The 18862-nt window shown below is 36.3% G+C and overlaps 1 protein-coding gene across 6 annotated transcripts in view; it reads left to right on the top strand.

The window, feature by feature from the left end:
• The window catches only part of taok3a (TAO kinase 3a), a 58865-nt gene that overhangs the window by 25998 nt on the left and 14005 nt on the right, over window positions 1-18862 (top strand). For 5 of the 6 annotated variants that reach the window (XM_055039321.1, XM_055039317.1, XM_055039322.1 and 2 more), the window contains 12 exons: window positions 2306-2545; window positions 4694-4765; window positions 5297-5398; window positions 5622-5667; window positions 6499-6595; window positions 7316-7429; window positions 8298-8389; window positions 8578-8671; window positions 10936-11017; window positions 14722-14889; window positions 15535-15735; window positions 17303-17440. In XM_055039321.1, coding sequence (XP_054895296.1) covers window positions 2411-2545; window positions 4694-4765; window positions 5297-5398; window positions 5622-5667; window positions 6499-6595; window positions 7316-7429; window positions 8298-8389; window positions 8578-8671; window positions 10936-11017; window positions 14722-14889; window positions 15535-15735; window positions 17303-17440 — 1341 coding nt within the window. In that variant the 5' untranslated portion in view covers window positions 2306-2410. Of the gene's footprint in view, window positions 1-1567; window positions 1651-2305; window positions 2546-4693; window positions 4766-5296; window positions 5399-5621; window positions 5668-6498; window positions 6596-7315; window positions 7430-8297; window positions 8390-8577; window positions 8672-10935; window positions 11018-14721; window positions 14890-15534; window positions 15736-17302; window positions 17441-18862 lie in introns of all 6 variants that reach the window. The other variant, XM_055039318.1, reaches the window with a different exon arrangement.

Raw genomic sequence — 18862 nt, 5'->3', positions numbered from 1 at the left:
CCACAAAGTTAAAATCTTATTACATTGGAAAGTGGTAGGTACAACACAAGTCTTTCATCTTTTAATAACCACACTTTTTGCATTTTTGCATAGAACTTTGCAAACTTTAAAAAATCTCAAAAGATTGACTCAAATCTTGTTCTCATTTCTGAGAATAATCGAAAACTTTTTATATTTCAGTCAAGCCCAAAATATTTTCTTTTTCTTTTTAGAGTCACCTATATATTAAACTGTTACTTCCCCTTTCACACTAAATAAAATAATAAAATGGACTCTCCACAACTGTAGTTGTTAGGGGGTTGCCATTGTCATAGGACAATTTTGATAATCTTTATCCTGACAATAGAGATAATACAATAATGCCTAGCCCATTGGTATTTTGTGGGCAGCTCATACAGTTGTGTAGTAGTACACATGTAGTAAATAAATCACACAGCACAGATTTAATCTGCCTAAGCTATTTGCCTAATCAGCTCTTTTAGAACAATACTTTTCATAGATTCAGACACGTGCACACACACAAAGCGACATTCTTTACTGGACTGGTAAGAGCTTTACCAAGGCCCCTGTGTTACAACTTGTTGTTGTCACTTAACAGAGAAAAGGAGAGGACAGTACATCGGAACATTAGCAGGTGTAATGCAGCTTCTAAGGGTCACATAATGTAATGGAGCTGCTTCTGTGCTCTGTGTCTGTCTTTAGAAAACTTTACTTAAATTTCTTTCATTTTATTGCTTCCTCACATTTTGACATTCTGCGTTAAGAAATCTGAACAAAAGCTTTTTTTATGTATTCATGTGTTCAGTTGCGCAGTGGGTGTGTGTTTCATGAGGAGAGAGTTGAAATTGATGTTGAGCCAGTTACTATCTGGAGAACTCAAATAGGAGGGATGAGAGGAAGAGGGGCTGATGCAACCAGAAGACAGACAAATACAGAGTAACACAAACAGACACACTGCTTCGTTCCTCAGGTCAGCAAATAGACAATAGATTTATACACATTGTGAAATAAATACAATTCAGAAAAAGATGCAAGCATTAGAAATAAAAGTGCGGTTCTTTTTTGCTTGAAGGTAGGTCCCACATTTGTGGTTTTCGCATTTATTCAGTTACTATTTTACCATCTTCAAGCAGTTTTTTTTCCTTTCTCCTTTTGGATATTTTATTTTTACTAATTCACCGAGAACACATCAAAGCACTGTTGGGTAGTTTACAACTTTCTTGTCTGCTAAATAAGATTTCTTAAGTACCTGAATCACACAAACCTTTAAAAATGCTTGATAGGCCTTTATTTATTTATTTTTATCAAAGATCTTGATTGTGTAAAGTTTGAAGGTAGGTCCCATGTTTGTTGTTTTCACATTTCTTCTCAAAGGCCGCTCTCTAACTTTGGGCTGCTTTTGAGAAGATCATTGTTTTATCATGGGCATTTAATTCAGCAGCAAGTTGAAAAAGTTTTGTTTATTACAGAAATGAGCGGAAATTAGTATCAGCAGGTCGAGCTGCACAAAAATGGTGATAGGAAATTGGCCACAAAATCAGATTGAAAGAAACTTTTTCCCATTCAGAACTCAAGACGGTCATCTTTGTGCATCTGGTGCCACTGAGGCAGACTGCACCAAACCTTGCCTTTAAGACTGGTATTTCTGGGGTGAGTGTGATGGCTTATATCCCTTTAAGGCCAGAGGATTAGTATGATGCTGATGCTTAGTGTCTTGGCCTGTGTGTCTTGTCAGCTTTCTCTGTGTGGGGCTATCCTTTGGAGCCAGATTTGCTTGCTGCATCTGGCTGATGTGCAGAGAGATTTCATGGTAGACAGAAAAAGAACGAGAGACTGGAATCAGAGAGATGTCGTGCAACTGCACACATGTGTGTGTTGCATGTGCAGTGGAGCTAACTGGAGCAGTTTGTCCAGGACGCATACACGCTTGACGGCCTTGCTGCAGCCTTGTAAATTGCAACACTCTGTGTTGCTGTAAGCGAATCCATACACATGTATAACTGTTACACACTGTGCATGTGCGGAAGTGATGAATCTGTGACTCAACTTCAGCTGTCAAGCTTGTGCGTGTTTATGTGCATGTCTGTGCAGCACGACAAAGCTTCATCATGAATGTCTCCTTTTTTAAAAATCACCTACCAACTGCCTGGAGTCACTAATAAAAACACTTAATGTACAGGCACATACAGGCGTATTTTTGAAGGAACCGAGACATGTGTTGAGTTTAACATTCTTTTTCCCAAAACTTGCATGCAATAATGAAAATCTAAAAAGTTGATGATGTTGTTTTGAACTGTGTTCCCAGGTCTAGCTGGCCAATGCCGGGCCCGTCGTGGACATCTGGTGGCGGTAGCAGCAGCGGCAGTGTGTATGCGATTGTGGTCACCGACGCCTAGCCCATGTCCAGCCCATGATGCCGTCATCCACACGGAAAGGAGTGCCGAAAGATCCCGAGCTGGCCGACCTCTTCTTCAAAGATGACCCGGAAGAGGTCTTCTGTGACCTACATGAAATCGGGCATGGCAGCTTTGGAGCTGTCTACTTTGTGAGTGCTGTCCTAACAGTTTATCAGTGAAAACAAGAAGTTCAGCATTTGTTTAAGTTCTTAACTGATCAAATGCCAGTATAAATGGAAATGCTGCTTCTTAATGTTATTTCTGATTTAATCCCTGTTGTCTATCTAAAAAAACCTTGAGAGTTTTGCAGCTTAAAGTTTTGGCAATAATGCAGTTAAAAATAATAGGCTGCTGGTATAACTTCTGAAAGCTTAGCGTAATATGCAGCTGGGTTTTAACTCTTTACCACATGATGTGGTATCTTAATTCACAGATATACCTCGTTGCTTTACACAACCATTATTTATTGTTATTATATGAATTTAATTAATCTATAATGACTCTTAAGGTGTAAAATCATCCCCTCTCAACACATTCTATGCTGCCTTTAATTTTAATCTTCACTAATTACTCATCAGGCCTTTGATTTTAAAACTGCATGGAGGCGAGATGAGAAAATGTTGCATCTTTGCTCTTTCTTCTCCTCTTTTTTGCACACCCCATCTCATACTTTAACTTCAGATGTAGAGCTGGGGCGATTATCCTCCCCGCATGGTAAACAGCTGTCCTCTTTATATGGAATAAGTGAAGTCGATGAAGGGACTGCATTTCTTTTTACTGGTATGGCTTTGCCATCTTTTTCTTTCCAGTGTCAGTTGCAAACATGTACAAATAACCACAACACATCAAATGTTAGACAAATAATGTCCAGTGCTGTGTTCACTTTAACTTAAAATCTTTCCCTTCCAGCTTGAAAAAAGTTGAGGTTATCGTCAGTAATCATAATTATCACAGATCAGTAAACAATAGTAAAAAGAAACAAAAACAGTTAGTAATGCTACACAAATACTAGGCACAAGTGAAATGTATAACTTCAATTACAATGCTACAGATTTCTTCTGCAACATCTTATTTTTCATGCTTGCGCGTATTCTTTTTCGTAAAATTGCTTTAATTAACCCTCTTTTCAATCATGAACGGTCTGCTTTTGGTTATATTGTAGCAACTCAATTGGACTTAGGTCCAGAATTTTGACTGTGCCTGGTCTGCTTTGGGTTCTTGTCCAGGTGTGCTTAAGGTCACAAATTGAAGGCCAGACATTTTGCTTTGGGATTTTCTATTTGAGATCTTAGCTGTGTGATGATCTGAAGAATTTAAGCCTTCATAGAGGAAACGTATTGGGCACCATTACGTTCTCAGAACTCTCTATATTGTTTATTTTAAATAAAACATTGATCTTCTACATCTTTAGTATTATTTTATTTTCAAGTGTGTATTTCCTGCTACAAATCCTGATAATCTTCTTTCAAAAGCAAGGGTGTGTTTGTACTTTATAGACAGAAATGTGCAGTTATTTGCAGCCACTCATTAACCTTGATAGAGATAATTATAACGAGCATATCTATATTTTAGACAGATCAGAACTTCTCTCATTAATATTTTAGCACCTGCATAGTCATAGGACAAAGAGATTTTAATAAGAAAATCAAAGTGGAAATAATGTCCTTGCTGAAAATCCACTGCTGAATGAAATGCAGACCATCTGCAAACATGGGAGCCGCGTGGCAGCTGCAAAACCTGGCACACTAATAACGTGCTGGGATTACTGTAGGTTAAAGACAGTGTAGAAGCACAAGTTCCTATATATTTTACTTCCTCCTTTGCATCATAAAATGACTCCTTCACATCATTATATCCTATAATAGTTTTATTCAATGTTTTTACAATTAAAATATTGTTATATTATCCATAACAAGTTTATAAGAAGCAGTCAGTTTGACAAAACAGGGATTTTATTGCTGGGGCTTTGAGAAAATAAAGCAGATCCACAAAACCACAACAAAACTTGTCCAGCAACGCTATGTTCACACTTAGTGGCATCATCTAGGAAGAAATGCAGCTAGAAAGAGATTTGCTAAGCCAGTTGTAAAAAGAATAGATGTAACTATTTACAGTTGTAGCCCTATCAATGGCTTTGACCATGGCAAACTCTAGGGTCTTCACAGAAAGTTAAGTAGTTCAACACAAATGCCAAGAAGAGCAAAAAATAAATAAAAATCAAGAGGTTCTCTGATATCTTGCTGCCTGTATCCCTTTGTTTTCGCTCAAATCTGTAATCTGCTCATTTTTTCTTTCAGGCCCGTAACTCCTACTCCAATGAGGTGGTGGCCATCAAAAAGATGTCCTATAATGGAAAGCAGACCACAGAAGTAAGAAAATATTCACAATTTCAAAAAATTTAACTTTTGAATGCTCTACTGCAGTTTAGTGGTTTCATTTTTCCAACATGTTGCAAAAAGCTGAAGTTTGAAGGGGAAATTCTATATGGCAAACATCAGCCAACCTTTCTTTGTGACATAGAGTTTGGAGTTGCATAAGATTCCCAGTCTGTATTCTGATTGAACTTAGCATAATAAATTGTCTGTTATAAAATACCTCCTGCTTCAGTTAGTTAGTTTGAAAGAACTAAATAAAGTGAAACTGTCTACTTTTTCTTTCCATGTTCTGTTTAGGAACCTGTATTTACAGCCTGTGATGACAGCTTGCACTCTAGTTGAACTGAAACCCTTATTCAGTGGTTTTGGAAACTTTCTTATTTTATAAATGTATGACAGAGATGGCATTGTTTCAGGGCTGTCGTCTGATGTTTTCAGAAGCTTTTTAAACTTTATTCTTTATTTTTTGTTTCTCCTGGTGCAGCACAATCAAGCTTTTTATATTTTATTTTTATTTTTTTGCAGAAGTGGCAGGACATCATTAAAGAAGTTAAGTTTTTGGGACAGCTGCGACACCCAAACACCATTGAGTACAAAGGCTGCTACTTGAAAGACAACACTGCCTGGGTTAGTGCGCCCTTCTGCGAACACTCCTTTGTTGTGTCTCTGTTTTTGTCTTTATTCATCCAGACACCCTTTAAATTGTGTTTTCCTTCAGATTACTCTTTGTCTTCATGTAGTGTTAATAATATACATTTTCAGATTGCAACACCAGTTTAAACAAATTTGACCAAATGCTCTGAATCTGAGATAACAAAAACCATATGAGCTGTTTATTTTTCTGTTTCAGCTGGTGATGGAGTATTGCCTGGGCTCCGCATCAGATTTATTAGAGGGTGAGCATATGAAGTTGCACACCTTTTCATGCGTGTGTCCTAATTGAAGTGGCTGATTGTGGTTTTGAATGCACCTTCTGCTTATCCATCTCTTAGAAGGCGACATTGATATTGTAGAACTAAAATGAAAGCTGGCACAGTGGAGTAAACAATGCTGTTGTCTATTCAGCTGAATTTCAAATACAAGCCTGATGTGTAAAAAAGCACTCCTCTATGCTTCTGCTTAATAAATTAATGAAGGATTGTCTTATTAGACCACTATGGGACAAAAACATTTGGGTTTGTTTTCCATGTACTTAATAAATCTAACCCAGTCCCAAAAGAGTTTTCTTTTTAAAAAAATCTATTTGTTACTGTGATTCTGAGAATAGCTCTCATCATTATACATTTGAACCCAAACTATGCCTATGATAACAACCTGATGAAAGTTTTTTTAGTCAGGCTATCTGCTCTTGTAGTCTGCCTGTTTTTAGTTTTCTAACAGATGCTGATCATAGTTTGCTGACTATGATCACACTGTTCATTTCCACTAACCGCTACGGTTTGTGTCCACAATATGACAGTATGTGTTTTTTGCAACTGTCTTTTTTTCCAAACACTTGCATTTGTCTTGTAAAGGACTGAAAGATTTATGAGCCTGTAGAGCACAGCAACACTGTGTCACTCTAAGCTTCATGCAACCAGAAAAAAACTCTGGTCACCAAGATTTTAGGCCCTAAACATGGAGTTATTTGAAGGTTTAGTGGATTTGAAGACATAACTTTTAAGAAACTTCATGCTGGTAACTGTCTGTGAGGGTGTTTAACTTTAATTTCTGTATTTTCACTGAAGTTCATAAGAAACCACTGCAAGAAATGGAAATTGCTGCCATTACCCACGGTGCCTTGTTAGGACTGGCTTACCTACATTCCCATAATATGATTCACAGGTGAGTCAGTTAACTTGCTTAATACATTTTCCGTTAGGAACCTTCAGTGAATAAGTGCAATAATGCAAGATTAGTAATGACACTCCTGTTTTTCCACTCAAGGTGAAGTTTTGTTACCAAGTTGTAAAACACTCACGTTTGCAATCATTCTCAAAAAAGTACAGGAAGGGTGTAAAGTAAATATTTTCTTTTACTTGTCTGTAATACTATGTTTTGCCAGAAAGCTGTGACAGGAGTGATGACGTCTTTTAATTACTGTGATACTCAGATGATATCAGACTGAGATGAATATTTTATCTGTAAATGAGCATGTCAGCAACAAGTGCAATAAGGATGTTTATCTTTACTGATTCGTCTTTGTGGAAGTATAAAGCTGTCACTCCAGCGAAACAAAATTCAACTGTATCACTTTATAATGTGAAAACTTTTTCCATGTTTGTACAAATATGGGATCTTGTTATTATCTGTACTTACAGTAGATAATTATCACATTATAACACAAATCTTTTCATGTTCTCAAAATAAAAAATATTTTTATGAACAGGTTAATTCACTGTGAAATCTTCAAAGATATTGTCATATAGCTCTTATATATATTTTTTCCCTGAACGGTATCAATACATTTGTACCTGGAACTGGCTTGTTCTTTTGTTTACTTTTTTTTATTAACCCACATAATGTCACCTTTTCTCTCTTCCTTCTTGCCATGTCCTCACCCAGAGATGTGAAAGCTGGTAATATCCTGCTGACTGAGCTGGGTCAAGTCAAACTGGCTGACTTTGGCTCTGCCTCCATTGCCTCACCTGCCAACTCCTTTGTTGGAACACCTTACTGGTCAGTATACACAACACAATAAAACCCAACAAAATTTAATTTTCTAAGAAGTCCGAAAATACTTTATGAGAATATGTTTTCCTGGAAAAGCTGTTTTAACCAAGGACACAAATACAACATCTGAAAGAGAAGAACACAACACAGAAAATAGAACATGATTCTATTTAAAAAGGACTTAAATTTTATAAGACTAACAAGAACTTTTTTGATTATTTTCCAACGAAGATAATGGATACTATATTTCTTTTTTTCCATTTTAATTTCTTTTATGAACTGGAATGTCACAATTAAATTTCTAAAAAAAAGTTTTTAATATTAAAAACAGATAAAAATTTTATATAAAATTCCAGGTGCTGGAACTGCTCAGTAAATATATATATATGTATTTTTGTCATGATCATAAAACGTTTTCTGATATTCCTGTCATATTCCTGTCACCATGGATCCAGCTTGTAAAGAAATAAATCCGTAAATTGAGACCACATTATCGGTTTTTGTAATTTTTAATCTCTAGATGGGATTTCAAGTTATTAATCTTTTTTTACATGTAATAACTGTAAACTAAAATATGTTAATCTATTTTCCACATTAAAATGAAAAAAAATAAATCACACATTGTTCATATTTGATTGTAAGTGAAATCAGTTTCAAAACAGCTAGACAAGTTGTCTTTTGCACAAAAACTGACACACTCGTTTGTAGGAACACATTCCAAAAACCGAGCTGCTATCACAGCATAGCAGAGTCTTAAAAAGCTTTGAGAAGCTTAGCAGATTATAACATTTTCATGGATTTCTCTCCCCCTGGTACTTAATAGAGTATCTGTGTATCTGTGGGGGTGTTTGCATGTGCCTATATCTGTCCACAGGATGGCCCCAGAAGTGATTTTAGCCATGGATGAGGGTCAATATGAAGGTAAAGTGGACATCTGGTCGCTGGGGATCACCTGTATTGAACTGGGTAAGCAAATACCTTCTAAGTGATTTAAATAAAAACTTTAACTAGATTATTGTAAATGAATATGCAAAACAATTAGTCGAAATCTGCTTTTGTTTTTCAGTCTTTGTGATTCTGATTGGTTCTTTTTAAAACTTTGACACAAGAATAAAACCATGTGTCTTTCACTCTCCCATCTGTTCCTGTTTCAGCGGAGCGTAAACCTCCCTTGTTCAACATGAATGCCATGAGTGCCTTATATCACATCGCACAGAATGACTCTCCCACGCTGCAGTCAAATGAGTGGTGAGTCTTAGTAATTCCATCATATTCCAACTTAAACATATTTTCTATTTGGACTCATCTGACCATGTTTTCTGTGTCTGTTACATGGCATGTGGTCAGATGGTGAACTGAACAATGACAAAAAAAGGAAAGGTTTATCTAGATTTTTGTCTATGAAGGTCATTTGAAAACTATATTTTCAAATGTCCCTATAACACCACCAATCAGCTCATTTTACCAGCTGAAGCAGAAACATAAAGCAAAAGTAAAAAACATTCATTGCACTTCACAGTCAGGCTAACACTCCCCTGTGGCTTTAGAGCCCTGTGACAAGCTTTGTGCAAAGTCACTCTCTGAGTTATTTTAAATGCAAGGAGGAGGCCCTGACCAATAAAATTCTGTTTATTTACATCCTGACCATCGCCCTGTAATAAAAGGCAACATCATTACAAAGCAGTCTGGATTATTCAAAAATATTCCTGTGGTTTAAATTAACTTCTTTTTTTCTTGTCTGGTTTAAATATAATTTTCATCCAGGCACACATTAGTTGCTGTTGTACTGAGTAAAATGGCTCCCTTCATGCATCTTGCTGGCGCTTTGAACCTCACAGCTCCTGACTGTGAATGTTAATAGATTCTCTTGGGACAATCCTTCCAGACATCAATTGTTTTATTTATTTATTTCTTGGAGATTTAATTTAGACCAACAGTTTTTTAACAGCATCTTGCTATCTCTGTGCAACACCATCTCATCTTGCACAGAGAGAAAAAGCTCTGTTTTTTTTAGCTATAGCCTGCAGTGCTACCAGATGCTATCATACTGTTTGACATTTTTGTGCCTGATTCATCTCGTAAATGAAGAAAACGTGTGTGTTCATTCTGTACATTGTTGTCACCAAGAATACTTTGGTGTACCCTAATATGAATGATTGAATGATGTTGATATGTGTGCCTTAATGAAGAAATTAAGAGATGTTAATTTGTACTTTGAGGAAAATGCAAATCAAAACAAGATGTAAAATATTTTATGAAGTCCTCAGAGGCTTGTCAGAAAACATTAACGAAGCATTGTGAAAACCCAAGACCACAGCAGATAACTCAGGGATGAAGCATTTGAATAGCATAGGAAAACTTCAAACCTTCCCAAGTGTTGTGCTGGGTAAAGTGAGCATTAAATGTTAATTGCACTCCATCTATATAGTTCTTTTCAAAGCTGATCACTCAAAATGCTTTACATTAAGCCCACATTCTGTCATTAACTGACACTGACACAGTGGAAATAGTCTTGCAATCCTAAAGTTGTGGGCTTAATAGAAGAATCCAAATGAGTAAAACACAGAGAGGTTTGTGGAAAAAACATGACACAAAGTTCAAGGGAGTCTGAATATTTTTCCAAGGCACTGCATAAACAGCTTAATGGGTATTTTAGCAATACATAAATATATATTTCCTTTTTCTGCAAATACTATCCAATTTGGGCAACTAATCTTTGTCTTGAAGACGAGGTTTAACTAAATATCCCTACTTTTCATGAAAGTTTGATTCAAAAAGAGTTTTCTTTCCTGAATTCTCAATTAACACCTGTTGTAAAATTAGTTTTGGTTTCCAGCGCTGTGCTGAAGTGACTGATTGTGTGGGACTGCACATGATTTGTGGTATTTTGGGAGGAGCTTCAGCTGCCCATGGCATTAGCAACATCCAGCCAGATAAAACCAGTAGAGACATTAGCTCAATAGTGTTCAGTACCAAAACACAAGGCCACACTGTGTGCACACATTGGCACATCACACATGTACTTGTGTTGGCCTCAGATGAGAAAAGTGCTACAAGTTTAGGTAAAGGGAGGCGAGGCATTTGGAAAGTGCAGTGCTTGCGCATGTTCTGACCGGTCTGTGACCCTGGATTTGCATATTAATTTTATTAAAATCCCCACAGCCATCGGGGGCTACTTTATCTCAACACCCCATTACCATGATGTTTTATTCCATAATGCGCTTTAAAGCATATTTTTAGATCAGAGCTCCACATCTCCAGTGGCCTGTATTTTCATTGCTCTACATATTTATATAATATATATATATATATATATATATATATATATTTATAATATAATATAATATATATATATATATATATATATATATATATATATATATAATATATATATATATATATATATATATATAGGGCTCATGTATTTAACATATTTGTTATTTTTGTTTAATATTCCCAATTTTTAATGTTTGATGTGTGGATAATTATTGACCTATATCCCTGCCTTGCAGGTCGGATGCTTTCCGGAACTTTGTTGATTTCTGCCTACTGAAAATTCCTCAGGACAGACCCTCGTCAGGGGAGCTGCTACGAGTGAGTGGGCTTCCTCTCTTACTCTGCCAACTATGACCTCACTTCCTGCCTTAGTCGGTCCCTGAGCCCCGAGGATGAGTCATTCCCATCCACCCACGGCTCCCCAATACGCAAGCACACACACACACAATGTCTTCAAGTGCAGGAACAGGGCATCCTGCTGAGAGTTGCTTGTTATTTCTTTGTCTTTTTTCTTTTTTGTCAGCTTCCTCTTTTATGCCTTGCAGTCATGTTTTTCAGAGCAGGTTTATATCTTTGCTGTCTATACATTCCTTTGATATGACTGCATACTATTTCAAGCCTATGCATGTGTGTGTGTGGTTGTATATAAAATATATAGAGGACCATTACAAGGAGATCATTTGTGGAAAATCCTCCCTGTTTTCTCACTTGGATGCATTCCACTATTTAGGTTTAGCTGTATGGTGTGAATTAAGTTTTGGTTAGTACTAGTAATGGTTAAGATTGGGAAAAATGTCGAGACATTAGATAGGTACTAAAATGAGCGAAAGTAAATTCAAAATCCTCAGTTGGATAGAAGTATAAATATTGTGTGTTTTGCATTTTTTTTGTAAAGAAACCCAAAATGACATTTGCTGTAAATAGGCGGTATATAAATAAATTGAACTGAATTCACCAGCATGTGTAAGAAAACTAACCTATCTTTTACATGTGTATGTGTTTATAGACTTAACATTTAAAGGACTAACGTATGACAACTAACAAAATAAGCCCAATGTTCAGCACCTCGTTGCAGCTTAAGGATTGTGTGCCATCTCATATTCAAAAGTTTGAAATTGTATCCAAAACAAAGTATGTTGTAATTTTCTTATCTGGTTATTGCACAGAGTGTTATGCGTTAAGTAAAAGAGTGCAGAAAGAGACCTAAACTGTCCATGAAAGGAAATATTTTATGAAGCATACAGTTTATCTGCAGGTTAATCTATTTATTTGGTGTAAGCACAGTGAGCCTATCTTTGGGTAAAGCATGAAGGTTGGTTGAGTTTCGGTGTTGCAGAGTTTATCTTGTTTGTGCGACCAACAGGTAATCCTATTGGGCTGCTAAGAGCTTTATGTTCTTGATGATCATGCTCAGCCGCACAGAGCCGTACCCAGACTTACGACACCTTCATCGCTTCAGATGGCGAAGAAATGGTGTGAGGTTATGTCGCAGTCACATCAGGAGCTGTGAACTGTTGTCAAAACCTTAACCCTATTAGACACTACTTTCCTCTTCTTCACATCCCTAACTAAATCCTAATTGCAAATCAAAACATTAAGGAATTATCTTATAGATTTAGTTTCAGCTTGGTTTAGTGGAAATCATACACTAAACCAAGGTATTATTTAGTTATTAATAACATATTTTGTCTTCTCACACATTAATGTGCAAGCTGTTCTTCTAACAGTACACTCATGTGTTGGCATATTCTCCTCCAAGCTCTTTAAAAGGAAAAATCAGGTCAGAAGTCTCATGCCTTTTAGGTCTACATGTTCTGACTTCAGATTAATTGCATTCTCTCCCTATGTTCCTTATTACAAGTGATATTAATTATATAAATTAGGAAAAAATACTCACTAGCCCTCTGTTAGAAGGACATATATCATAGGTTGTATTTACAATGTTTTCCATAAAATATAGTCAAATAAATACATAAATAATTGAGATAACATCTTTACATATGTTTTATGTATGTATATTTCTGAGCATTAAATGAAAATTTTTTCTGATATAGCTTAGCATAGCAACCCTGTCTTTATCAAAGACAGAGGAAAAAAAAAACAAAGTCCAATTTAAAACGTTTTAACATATTGTGTTGATGAAAAATGCATTAACTGGTAAGCTGTACAGCTATTATCATTAGGACTGGGTTGAGACTTATATTTTGGCATTAAAGGTTAATTTACATTACTCAAAAATAATTTATTTTAAACTAAAATGACTACTGGTCAACCAGAACGATGCATCAAAAAGCTAAAGAGTTGGAATGCTTTTATCCTCATAAATATGTGATGCTCAACATGGTAAATCTTTAAGGATGGCACTTTACAGCAAACCCCTTTATATTTGGAGAAGGAGCTGTAGGAGGGCTGTCACATTTTCTCACATGAACTCTGATAATCGTTCCGAGTCTTAACTGTTCGGTGTGACAGGGTCGGCCAACCACCCACATTCTGATCTACTGTAGGTCCATCAAAAAACGGGACAATCACGCATCGCTATTTTCAGAGTGTGATGTCACTCCCTTGTGTCCTGGCTAACCCATTACACCAGCATCTGTCACATGGAAAGGAGGGTGTACAGAAGGAGAGGAAAGGCTACAAATAGATCTAAAATTGTACTTTTTTGGTAGCGTATATTGCATACAATTCATCCATTAAAGCTTTCAATATTTTATGAATGAGCGTGACTCAGTGTGTGAATCTGTGAATGTGTGGTGTGGTAGGAGGATGTGTTGGAGGTAGCAATCCTTGCCTTTTTTTTTATTCTTATTTTTTGGTTACTGTAATATGAAGTGCTAAAAATAGTGGTACAGAAAAATAAAACCTCAAATCGTCTTTGTCATTCATCAATTTACTATGACCAATCAATCACGTGAGATGCATGTAACAATCATATATATACAAAACATCCCAACTTGCACCACATTACACCTTGATTAGTTTTCACATAAACAGCTTGATAATGTGACCTCAAATTTGTGAAAACTACATTTAAAAAATTTAAACATTAAAGAAAATATTTTTTATTAACTAAAGATATTTTGAGAACTTGTATATTTATTAGCATGCACTAATGTGAGAAATATCACACCATTTATAAGCAAAATTCTAAACTATCTACCTCATAGTGTTTCATAATTATTTAGCCCTTTGGATTGTAATTTCTTTTAAAACCAAAAAAATAATAATCAAGCTTTTTAAGCTTGATATTTCACTGTTTTACTTGACATAATTTACCAGTTGTCATTAATTTGTCTGCAAGGTAAAATTATTTTAGAGTTTAGTTGAAGTAAAAAGGCTTAAAAGTGTTAATGAAAATCAATGTTTAGGAAAATGTTAGGATTTCATATAATGAGGGTAGTGGTGAATATGGGGTGCTGAGACTCCTAAGATAAGCAACCTACAGGCGCCCTCTAGTGACAGAAACACTTTTACATCGCATTGAACTAGAGAATAAAGTGATGCAAGTTATAATCTCACATGCACTTTGACATTCTCTTCCAAAGCCTTAAAACTAAGGTTTTCTTTTTTTTATATTATTTTGCATTTTTAGGTATTCGTGTACAGGTTTTACGGTTATGCTGCTGTATGTTAACTGATCTTACAGTATTCACATGTAGACATTAATACATTAGAAATATAACATTTATACTGAAACATTTGAAAAGCTTCACATAGTGATGCATTTCAGATGTCTGTTTCAGATTATTGCTTATAAATAATGAATATATATATTACTAAATATTTTCCAATAAATGGATTTGTAGTTTTTTTGTTGACCTACAAATCAACTTGATATAGAAATGGACAGGCGAGTTTGTTGGCCAGTCCAGCACACTTTCAAAGTTTGAAATCCAGAAAACTAATTCAAGTAATATTCAGACATTTAAAGAAAGAAGATCTAAAGATCAAAGTTGATGTCTGGTTCAAGTAATTCACTTACTAACTCCTGCTCTCTCACTTTTGTTCGCCTCACACAGCATGAGTTTGTGCGCCGAGAACGCTCGCCGCGCATCCTCATTGACCTCATCCAGAGGACCAAGGATGCAGTGCGGGAGCTAGACAACTTGCAGTACCGCAAGATGAAGAAGATTCTCTATCAGGAGAAACACAATGGGCCCTTGGGGGAAAGCCAGGAAGAGGAGGAGGTGAGGAAAACTGAATCAGATTTGAGAAAATAATGCAGTGTGACTGAAATACAATCATAGTAAAGAATATTTATACAAAAATAACTTTACTATTAGTCACAAAACATTTTGTGTGTGTCTGTATTTAGTCTGAGTTACTTAAATTATTCAGATGAGTTTGAAATCTCTTAAATTAACAAATCTCTTTGTGGAAACTGTACAAAAAAAAGGTCAGAAGTGGATGATAAAGAAATCAATAACAATTAGGTAGTTGGGTTTCATAACTTGCATAAAACGGTTGCAAACTGAAATATTTTTGATTTTTACAGTTCTTTTTTTAAGCTTTTTAAGCTTTTGATTTTACTGATTGAGGCATTCAGAAAATATCTTACTCTACATTTTAAATTGCATAAGAACACTTTTTTTACTTCAAAGATATTTAGGGATTTTTTCTGTTACTGTAAAACAGCTATAGAAGTTTATTATCTTTGTCTATGATTTTCATACTCCATAGACTTCTAATGTGAATAAGAAAAAGAAACCTGTTAAACTTAATTAATTTAACATACAAAGTAGTTAAATGGGTCGATATTAAAGTGGTTTATCGATGTCACTCATCAACGTCTGTTTGTGCATGCATGTGTTTCTGAACATTTGTGGTCCCAGCAGGACAGCGAGGCACCAAGCTGCAAGATGAACAGTCTGGGCAGCAACCACTCCATCCCCAGCACCTCCGTCAGCACTGGTAGCCAGAGCAGCAGCGTCAACAGCATCCAGGAGGTGCTGGATGACGGCTGCTCCGACATGACCATGATGCATCCCCAGGACTACAGCAGCACGCTGGAGTCCTCTGCACACACCAAAAAGGTGAAGGTCAAGGCTGATGAGGGGATGTCTGTGAGTGTTTGGGACTAGAAAAGAAAAATCCTCAAAATCGCTGAAGACATGACAGTAGTGTGTCACCGTAAAGACGCAGAACATTAACTTGATCACAAGTAGTTTGTTTCTCATAATGTAGGGCAATAAAGAGCACGTTTATCAATGTTTGAATTGAAAATGTTAGTAATGAAATTTGTTCCTTCCTGAGATGACAACTTTACACTTTTTTATTAAAGAGCAAATGATGCTCTGCATCCTCTAGTTTCTCACTTCTTTTCACAAGTATGCATAATCCCCTCCCCTGAAACCATGGCAACCATCGACACACAGTCACTGTTTACGATTTTTTTTTTACTTCATCGCTGACATCATTAACACTCAGAGAACAAAGCCTGTGCATTCCAGTCAGCTGCACATACACTGCTTTAACCCCCATTCAGCCGTCTTTTTGCACGCTGCCAGAGTTCATACAGGTCAACAAAATGTCCGCCATCCTTAATGAATACACACTGTTTTTTTAAAAAGCACCAAGCAGAGGGCCGTCACTTCTGCCATCCTCTTCCTTCAGTTTCTCTTTTGTGGTGAGACGATACATGAATAAGGTTGTCACTTAACTGGCAGACAGCCAGCGTGTTGTTGTGAGTTCAGGGGGCTGAGCAGAGAAGACTTGAAAGTGACACACATTGTTTTTCAGATGTTGATGAAGTTCGCGCCTCATGTGACTCAGTTCCACGGTCCCCAGGCCCTGTGAAACCAAGTTTAAAAAGCGGGGGTGTTAATATTTCACTGTGTTTCATAAGGCTTTACTCAAGTTAGCTTAGGCGGAGATTCCTTTTGAAATTTAGAAGTTGTCTGATTGAAATCAGCAGGGATTTAATCTGTTTACCTCACACATTTGAATTTATCCAATTGCATGGATAAATGCAATTGGATAAATTGCATTTATCCAATTGCATTTATATTATGGTAATAATATAAATCTATTACCAGTGCTTAATCAAGACGAGTTTTAACTTTTACTCTTGTTTTATTTGTTCCAAAAGTTTTTTTCACAGATATAACTCTTGGAGGATTCACATGATTATATGTATAGTGGAACTCTTAATCTTGTTGTTTGTCAGACTATTATATTGACAATTGATAAACATTTTTATATAAAATAATGGAAAACTCAGAAAGTATACAAGTATCTTCACAAATATGCTTCATAAAACACACATGAAATGCATCTCAAACATAGCACCAAAGTGAAGAAAAGTCCTTTCTGTACAAATAGGTTTTTAACTGCGGTTTCAAATTCAGCAAGGGAATCAATAGTGTAAAATTATTTCTTACATTTACACATAAAAGTAATTGATAAAATTTAAATGCAAGAAACATGACAATCTTAATTGTTGGCTTTAAATATTGCATGTTTCCAGCTGTTATGTGTTTTCAGTGGAGGTTCTCCTTAGTGTCTGCACCTAGACAAAAAGGAAGAAAATGTTGCAATTGCACTGTTTTTGAGTTCTGATGAAAGCAACGTGTCTCATTTTGTTTTTGTGCTTTTTCACAGGACCATCAATATAACTGGGATGATGGGATCCACAGAGATCACCGGCCAGAGCCAATGCATGCCTCCTCTGACAAAAGCAGCCAGGCCTCCAACTATAAAAACAGAGCCGGCTTTGCCACCATCAAGTCTGCTTCACTTGTAAGAAGAAATCAAAATCTTCCCCCTTGTAGATGTTTTCTATCTTTTCTGAGATTCCACAAAAGTTTTTATTTTGCCTCAGGGGTTTATAAATCAATCATTTCTAGAGGGTTCACCTTGAAACCTGGGTTACTTTGAAAACAAAAACATAAATGGGACACTTTTTTTCTCCTGCCACACGACAAAATTTGAGCGTGATGCACATATGTTGCATAGCAAGGCACAGAGGGGCATTCTTTTGTTTGTCTCTGTTGAGACCTGTCTGTGGATGTGCGGGGTGAACAGCTGCGTCTGGGCGTGACTTCTCCACACATGCTTGAACAATCTTATGTTTAAGCAGCCGATCAGGTCATAACTCTGTTTTCAGCCATCAGTTCTTCTTTGAATGCTTTTTTTCCTTCCACACGTTTAGCGTCTTTCTTTATCTGCTCGCTTTGTTTTTTTTTTTTCTTCTTGTGCAACACCTCAAATTATCACCTCCCTCCCCACTTTTCTCATTTCTTGCCCTCCTTCATTTGGGAATGCATCATTCTCAGATGTGACTCAATATTATGTTATGAAGGTGTGTGAGGAGGGGGGAGCGCTCTCTTTCTTTTCTTCTATGTCCCTCTTTCATCCTCTCTCCTTCACCCTCCCTGTCTGTTGCCATGGAAACCAGCTCTAGTAACTAGATAGTAATAGTTGTGTGAAAATGTGCGACAGTGTGTGCGCTCCCCCTTCCCTGAACCCACTGGTTTTAATTCTGCTGTCCGGTCTTAAATCAGACATCTGACAGACAAATAAGGCAGCGTGTGTGTTCGCTGTCCTCAGATTGTCCTTGACCAAAGTCCACAAGCCAACAACAGACCTGGGCCAAGCACTGATTGTGTTGTTTGCCAAGCACTGTTTTCAAATGTTATATTTGGATTTCACCTTTTTTTTTTTTTTGTACTTGACATCAATACTTTTGGGATCGATAGGAATTCATCTACAAGCCTTACATGAAAAGTTTGGGAACTGACTTTGCAATCAGGGGGAAGATGGGCTGTGAGGAATTTTCAAACAGAAATTCGGAAAGGCCAAAGTAATTGGAATAAAAGGAAAAGATTTTGCCAAAAGCAATAGAAACATGTTAGAAGATGCAAATATACACATATTTTCTGAATAAAAAAAATAAAAGTTTTCTTGGATTCATTTTGTAAAGCAGAACTAAGTGAAGCTATAACAATGCCACGGGAGGAAATTTGGCTAAAACACATTTACAGACAAAGGTATTTTTATCTTAAATGAAAAGAAATGTATAGTTTTGGCATAATTATTGCTCTGAATATACAGCAAATGTCCTTTTTGTGTCTGTATTGTCCAATTAATGATTAATCGGTTACTAAATTAGATAAATATTTCAGTTATCAATTAGTCATGATTAATACAGTTAATTGTTTC

This window comes from Poeciliopsis prolifica, unplaced genomic scaffold (genome assembly GCF_027474105.1).
Source record: "Poeciliopsis prolifica strain line A6 unplaced genomic scaffold, Auburn_PproV2 SCAFFOLD014, whole genome shotgun sequence".
Lineage (NCBI taxonomy): Eukaryota > Metazoa > Chordata > Actinopteri > Cyprinodontiformes > Poeciliidae > Poeciliopsis > Poeciliopsis prolifica.
The sequence above is the reverse complement of the archived record's forward strand: the minus strand, read 5'-3'. Positions and strand labels throughout refer to the sequence as shown.